General features: G+C 41.3%; 1 protein-coding gene across 1 annotated transcript; it reads right to left on the bottom strand.

Annotated features, from left to right (window-relative positions):
* Positions 1–602: 602 nt before the first annotated feature.
* Positions 603–6,835, bottom strand: LOC131475512 (prostaglandin E2 receptor EP1 subtype-like). Its single transcript, XM_058653700.1, has 3 exons — positions 6,579–6,835; positions 2,351–3,264; positions 603–1,626 (listed from the first exon to the last, which is right to left on the bottom strand). The coding sequence occupies exons 2-3, from the start codon at positions 3,215–3,217 to the stop codon at positions 1,348–1,350; spliced, it is 1,146 nt and encodes a 381-aa protein (XP_058509683.1). The 5' UTR covers positions 3,218–3,264; positions 6,579–6,835; the 3' UTR covers positions 603–1,347.
* Positions 6,836–8,340: the final 1,505 nt, after the last annotated feature.

Below are 8,340 nucleotides of genomic sequence, written 5' to 3'. Positions count from 1 at the left end.
AATATTGCTATTTTAATTAAATAGTAAACAGTCCCTGGCAGTTTCACTTGCCCTGGATTGCTACCTGATGTCTCCTCATGGTGGCGCTGCTTTATGTACTTGAATCAATAGAGAAATCCTGCACTTTCAACTTTTCACTGACATTTTTGTTTACTTCAGAGAGACAGATATTGTGAATATTTTCTGGTTTATTTTCTTCATTTGACGAAGAAATCATTAAAGCTAAAAAATGGTGGTTTGTGGACAAAACGAGATATATTTCAACATTTTCTGACATTTTATGGACCAAACAAATTCTCGATTAATCAATTATGAAAATAATCGTTAGTTGCAGCTCTAGTTATATTTATATTATACCAATTTATTATCATATGAGTTTTATCTTATCTTTACAAGCTAGCAAATAAGCTAATAATAAAATAAGCTATATATATACACAAATATACAGTATGTGTATATATATATATATGTATGTGTGTGTGTGCATGTGTGAACTTGTGTGTTACCCTGTTTTAACTTTTTTCTCGACTTTACTAAGGAAACATTGCTTTATTCTGACACAGATGTAAACAAATATTGATATATCAATCAGAATGAGGTGAAACAGTAACGTATAGACATTTAATATGTAATATTACATTCATCTTTTTTTAATTAACCTTTGTAACACATAGATAACACACGTTTCACTTCAGTCCCCAGACATTCAGGGGGAAATACTGTAGATACATTCAGAGACACACAACAAAGATACACACATTCACATTTATATCGCATGGTCACACACACACACCACACACGCACACACACACACACACACACAGTGTTTTTCACATCTTTAAGCTGAGGTAAAAGCACAGCTATTTCATTTGCTCTCTTATGTGAGCATTTACACAAGTCATTGACTTTTATAATTGAACAAACAGCATATTTATGGACAAATGTTTGACTTGAGATGTTTGCTTTAGGACTATACAGTCTTCACTTTTGCTGATTATGTAATTCTCCTGCACACAAAAAACATTATATTTACAGCTGCTCTCATAGAGGGCAGACTGCCATGCAAACATGTACACCTTTAACAGTTTATAAGGTTTTTCCCTTTGCAGTGTATCACTGATTCATTCGTTCAACAACCTCAAAGGTTATTATGAGCTGGTCAGTCATCTTTCAAACTTGGATCCTGTGCCAACAAAGGTGGCCTCGCTCTATCACGCCTCCAAAGTAATCTCCTCTCATGCAGGAGGCTGAACTTTGACCAGGATGAAACACTGCCAGGTTCAGTTCTGATCCTTCTGGAGCATCCCGTAAAAGGAGACAAATGCCATTTCCCCTTTTTGTCCTCGGTTACACCTTATTATTAACGCTGGTTTTCTCTGAGTTTTGAAAGGAGTTGACATCCCAGCGGGTGGAGCGGAAAGTGCTTCCCTTGAAACTGGCCTGCTTTTTCGTGATGCGGTAGATCTTCCTGAGGATGGCACGCCGCAGCAGGATGTAGACCCAAGGATCCAGGATCTGGTTACATGTTGCCATCCTGACCCCTGTCACCATTAGCCCCCTGTACGTGTCCCGGTCACCGCTCAGGGAGCCACTGTACGAGCGTGCTGCTGACATCAATCCAAAGATCTTTAAAAAAAGGAAAGGAAACTCTTTAGTGCATTAGTTCATCCAAGTATCTCTAGATTAACATATTAAAAAAATTGTGCAGTATTTATTAATGCGTAATAAAGTAAACCAAATACAGCTGTTCTGTCTATCTATCTATCTATCTATCTATCTATCTATCTATCTATCTATATATATATCTAGTCAGTTGCACTTGAGTGTCTGAAAGTCTGCAAATCACTCAACAATCAATCGAATAATCTTAGAGCGCTAATCAGCTGTCAGTCATCTGGTAATTAACTACAGCCATGAGCCCACTTTATCTTCTTAACCCGCAACAAATGGCGTCATGTGTCACCAATGAGCAGCAACTGCAGCCAAATAAAACCTGCACAAACATGAAGAACATCCGTCTCATTTGAAGAAAGCTCAGTGCTGCATTCCAGGGCCATACTGACAGTTTCAGCAATTAACATCTTCTTTTTTTTACGTCATGCTTTTTAATGGAATTCATTTAATGTGTCCTTAATAACAGTATACTATTTATGATGGTACATGCTGACACATCTGTCCACGTTTAGAAAAAATAAATCATAAATTTGGCAATCAAAGTAGTTTGTTACTTCATAAAATATGACACATTTTACTCACAGAACCAAAGCAAACACAGGTTTAATATGTCAAAGTGTTTAAAGATATTAAAAACTTGGTGAAATGTCTGATGAATTACTTTCACCAATCTCACCAGCAGAGGGCTCCAGCAGATGCAGGAGGTGACCATGATGCCGACCAGCTGCACCACCATCTCTGTGTCATGAGACCTGGCTGAGCGGCGCTGGGAGCAGGACCTTTTCTTTAGCCGGGCTTTCACCAGCGTGAACCCACTGATGGTGTTACACACAAAGGCCATGGCCAGAGAGCTCAAGGCCAGCCCGGAGAACAGCATCACAAACGCCAGATCTGTTGCTTTAGTGTCCTCCATCACTCTGATAAAGCACCACGTCCATGGGTACTGATAGGTGTAGGCACCCAGGCTGAAGAAGGGCAGGAGGGCCACACCCAGAGCCAGCAGCCAAATGAGGGCCAGTGCGATTTTTGTCCGTGCTGTGGTCACCAGACGCGCATGAAGCAAAGGTCTAGTGACACCGAGGCAGCGCTCGGCAGCCATGGCACAACCCAGGAAAAGTGGACACAGGCCAAAGAACACCATGCAACCCCCAAGAAACAGACACGAGGCATCGGGATCACTTCTGGCGCTGGAGGCAGCTTCGAGAGTCTTCCCAGCACCTGCAGAGTAAATTCTCAGCACAAGGGCTCCAGGAATAACATGTCCTGCCAGATCTGTAGCCACCAGGGAGCTGGCAAAGAGCAGAAACGTGGCCTTTGACCGGCGACGGAAGCGGTTGTACGCCTTGGCAAGAATGACAAGGGCCACCACATTGAACAGGATGCCCAGAGTCATGGTGAGGCCCGCAGCTGTGGGGTTGCTCGGTGGAATGGTGGCATTCGGTGCTACGGCCTCCACCTCTGGCTCCTGCACCATGGCGGTGTGGTTAGAGAGAGGAAAGGAGGCAATGAGACCCGAGGAGTTGTGGTGTTGCATCGCCAGCATCACTGCGGGGCTCTGGGCCTGATGTGGTTCCTCTGGCTGAGAAGATACTGTGAGGGAAATAAGAATGGATCAGATCAACACGAGGACTGAAAGAAATTACTGTCATGTACGTTAAAGCTGCAGTGCGTAACTTTTGGTGATTTTTGTTCATATTTTCCTGCCTCTGTTTGGTCTTTATGAACAGAAACAAGGTCACATTATGCTGCATCCTTGATCTGAAAACAGGCGGTGTCAAGCAAAACCTGCCTGAGGGAGTGTTTTTGTGTATACACCAGCAGCGCAAGGGTGAGCGAAGACAAGAAGTGTTAATCACAAGGACCAGGTTTTTTGCACAATAGAATTTGTTGGAGCCAGAGTTGAGTTAGTTTTAGTTTAGGGTTAGGTCAGGTGGTTGGTGCAAGATCACTTGTTACAATGTAATTTATGAACAGTGGACTGAAGGAGCTGACTGTTGGCCTTAAGCCTTGATTAAATATTCTCGCAAGGACTGGAACGTGACTTTGTGGCCCTTCTGATGTTATTTTGTTCTTCGGATAAAAGCTACCATAGACACTTATATATATATATGATATCTTTAAGTTTGGTATAATAAGGTTTCTTGACCGCCAGGTCACTACGTGACATTGGGTTGCGCTGTCTTACTGTTGGAATCTATAGATCGTCATTCACAACCTGGTACATCAAGGGAATACTGTTTTTCTGTGTTGTTGATCCTAGAGGAGCTTGGATACATGTGGATAGAAATGTGCAAACCCTTCACACAACTCTCTCTCACCTTCGTGATTGACGACAGTACATACGAGTCAAGCCAATTGGAACCTGCCTACAGCTAATGACTATTCAGTGGCTTTCATTTCTGAAACTTTTTGTGTTCACCTCACTGACACTCAGACTTTGAGAAGTGTTCATGGTAAATCAGTGAGGGCTGTCCCACTGTGAGATCAACAGTGTGAGAGCCAAGTAAAGCACTTTATGGCCACTTTCCATAAATTATAAGTAAGTGGGTAACAAAGCAATCGGCCAGCTGTGAGCAACATTAAAAAAAAGGCATAAAAGGAACGACCAACCCTGATGTTGGCATTACAAGACAAATAAGTTCAGGTAATCCAATCCAATAAAGCACATTGAACAACAACTTTGTTGACCCAAGTGCTGTACAGTAATAAAGCAAACATTTATGTGTATGTCTAATCAGCCCTGAGCTTCAGCCTTGCTTTGGGGACGACCATGAGCAGCTGATCAGCTGATCTTAGCGACCGTGAAGGGTGGAGCGAGGCCATTTATACACTTGTACACAAACAATAGTAAATTCAAATTGAGAGCCAGTGGAGGGAAACCAGTACGGGAGAGATACAGTATTTTCATGTCTGTGAGTTCTGGTCAAAAGGCGTGCAGCAGCATTCTGAACAAGGCTGAAGGCGAGTGATGGAAACCTGGCTATCCCCAACATAAAAAGCGTGACAGAGTAATCCAGTCGACTTGAAGGCATGCGCGAGTTTTTCAAGGTTATGTCTCGGCAGAATCGATTTGACCCTGGCTATTTTGTAATCGGATGAAGACAAATGTATTATTTATTGCTCACATATTTATTTATTTATTTATTTATTCATTCAACAAAATCAGTGAACAAAGTCCCAAACTCGTCATAGTCCATAAGGGTTCACAGATTAACACCGTTATACTAAGTAACACAAAGAGAGTCATGTGGAGATGAAAACCCATTTGATAATGAACGTGACATTTGTTTATATACAGTACATTTAAAAGTTACATGTGACAGATTTAATGGTGAGGTGAATAAAAAAAATGAGACCCTCGAGCTTCATTCATTCTCTAACACCCTGCCCTCAGTGTCTGGACATGTTTGATCCGGTGCAATTTGACTGTTCATGAACCTCAATTTGTACCTTTGGAACAACCATTAATATATTATTAGTGCCACTAAATGACTGGCAGCTCTGCGCAATGAAGGATATTAGCTGTAATTATTTCACACCAGCCCAGATTAAGAGTAAAAAGCACATGTCAGTAAAAGGAGGTGAGCATGTATAAAGTGAACTGTCAGTGAGATTTCTGCCAAAAGAAAAACGTTTAATCCTGTCCCCGTTTTCAACTCTTCCTTCACTCCACTAATCTCTCTGCAGTCCTCAACAGGTTTTCAAATATTACATTGACAGTGCATCGAGGGAGAACTGAGGGCAAAGCTCCTCAGGACAATTTGACTCATCTTTAAAACACAACTAATTAGCTGTCAGCTCTCTCCGAGGTTAAGGCCTCAGTTTGCTCCCCGCGCAGAGGCATCGTGGGGCAGCCCGGACAAGTCCCGGCAGTTTCTGTCGACAGCGAGTGCTGCGGCGGCATTCCTCAAGAACATGCACCTACTGTGCAGAGACGCCGTTTGCTGCATTAAATCATTAGATCCATACAACACAGAGTGGATGACAGGAGGTCACATGCAAAGGTGCAGAGCACGAGAAAACGCAGACAGTGTTTACACACAATAAATCTGCATGTGCTGCACCAGACGAGACTTGTTGATCACCATTAGTGGGAATGCTTTAAAAGAGTAAACTGATATGATGTATCATGTAGCTGACTGTTGTTAGGTAAGATTCACGAAAGATCTTTTATTTGCCACATGCACTGCTGCAGCCGATACTAAAGGCACATTTGAATTATTGTACGTGTTTCCTAATGCACTTTCAAAACAACAGCAGCAGTGATGTATAAAGAAAACACCGTACATATCAATACCTTTAAAAGGTTTCACCTCAGTCAAAAGGAAAACAATTAAAGGACCTCTTTAAGTAAGTAAATACATAGTAAGTCGTAAATAATACATAAGTAAATGCACACGTTCCTCATGTTAAAGAGGTTGTTCGATGACCATACCTTCTTTAAACTTTACTCTTCTTTATTCATACATATTTAATTGTTTATTCTTTAATGTTCATTTCTATTTTTACCCCCCCACACACACAGATACTGATGTTTGTTTGTTTACATATAATGCTGTGTTTCCATAGAAGACTTTAAAATGCTGTTAAAAGCCTGATAGAATCTCACTAAATAAGTAATGAAGATAAATGATGCGTGATGATGACACATGTACACTGAGCATTATCTCTATAAGCCTGTATGAAAGGAGCATTTCTCTCATCTCAATGACAACTGTTGTTGACATGATTACTTCCCTGTTGTGAAAATATGTTAATGCTTTAAATACTACATTTAAAAAAAAACCTAATTATGTTTTACCTTGTACAGTTATGAGTATATGAGAGAAAATGTAAAGGCTTTGAGAGGCAGCCTGGATTCACATATTTTCCTTTAAATCAAATTAAAAATATAATTCACCTACCTTTGGAATAAGAACTCCATGGAGATGTTCAGGACCGCTTTGACTGGGACAGTAACTCATAGCTGGAGCTGTGATAAAATTCTTGACGTCCCTTGATCTTTTTCCAGAGTGAGAGACGGTTTTGTTTTGTTTTTAATCGGAACTGTTTCCTCGTTGTGTGAGACAGACTGTATAGAAACTCATGTCTTGGAGCAGGCAGCCTCCCCATTACATTGCACAAGCATGTCCTCTTCTGCTCTGACTGCAGCATGCCGCTTTTATATGCCGGAGCTGCACCGTGCTCACATTCCCTGTGGGTGTCTCAGTCAGTGAAAACCAGCAATTTCCAGGCAGTAGAGCAAAGTGAAAGGGGCCAGTCAGAGAAATCCCAGGGAGGAACATGAATAGTTTAAGTCTTGTTGCATTGCTCCTGATTGCGCCTCTCAAAACCCTCATAGGATGTAGGTCTTGAATATTAAGCCTATAATAACAACAACCTGTAGGGTTTAACATGTAAGTGCAGATCTGCCTGCAGGCCACAGGGAAATGCCCTTTAAAGGATTCACTTTTATGAGCAGTGATTATACATTTTTATCTCAAATATGTATGACTTCACATAATTGCAGCTTAAATAAAAGTCAACCGTTGCTTAAAGTGATTAATGCCAGAATATGCACCATAAAGTGGACTTAGTAACTTGGTATTTGCATATGCATTATATAAAAACTCTTGTAGGGTTTTTTTTTCTTTTCTTACGTCTCTGGAGAGTCACCCGCTGTCTGTTAATTGTTATAAATGAACTCTCCCCCCTGCATCACCTCATTTGTGCTACCTCACAGGACCCGTGGTCAGCTCTCATCACTGTGAACCAGCTGTGCTCCTGCCACTGCAAACACTGCAGTCCGTAGCTGCAGCTGTGAATGCAAATGGTCTTCCAATATCATTTAGGAGAACCACCAGACTTCTGCTGCTGCTGCTGCTGCTGCTGCTGGGGATTTACGCCCCAGGTCTCGCCTCAGGGAGATGGCGAGACAGTGGGAGAAAAAACAAAGTCATTTTAAATCCCAATACTCATGATAAGTGTTCAGAATGAATGTACAGATTACTGCCTTATGTTATTAGTTGGGTAATCTCTCCTCGTGTCAAAATATTGATCTTAATTCAATCATCTTCTACCGCTTAATCCTCCACATGAGGGTCATCCAAAAACAGGCAGATTTGGGGATTAGGCAAATTGGACACTGTAAAATTCAGAGTGAGAGTGAATGACTGTAAAAAACCAAGTTAAGTTCTTCGTAGGACAATGCGCTGAATTCTAATGTGTTATCTTGTGTAACCTTAACTTTACCGGATCAACAACACATAGGGTCAAAACACCTTATTATAATATTTACTCAAAGGCTTAAGGCCAACGGTTAACTACTTTAACTGTTTACACAAATTACACTCTAACAAGTACTTAACCTTAACCTCAGAACAACCATCAGGAATGAGGTTCTGTCTCATTAGGACCAGGTTTTGGCCATGTGTGTATGCCAGAACAGGTCCTAAAGAGGCAACAAATACAAGTACACACACACGCACTGCACCTGTGTGTTGAAATACACTTTGACAGGTATTGCAGTGTGTGTTTATATAATGTGTGTGTGTGTGTGTGTGTTCCAGTTCACTTTAATGAAAGAAAGGTCTCAAATGGTGTTTTGAAAGCACACATTCAAGTCTCGATGGTTCCTCGCCTGCACACATCTGTTCATACATGCAGTTATGCAAAAGCTCGTCAAAG

Source organism: Solea solea, chromosome 16, assembly GCF_958295425.1.
Source record: "Solea solea chromosome 16, fSolSol10.1, whole genome shotgun sequence".
NCBI lineage: Eukaryota > Metazoa > Chordata > Actinopteri > Pleuronectiformes > Soleidae > Solea > Solea solea.
The sequence above is the reverse complement of the archived record's forward strand: the minus strand, read 5'-3'. Positions and strand labels throughout refer to the sequence as shown.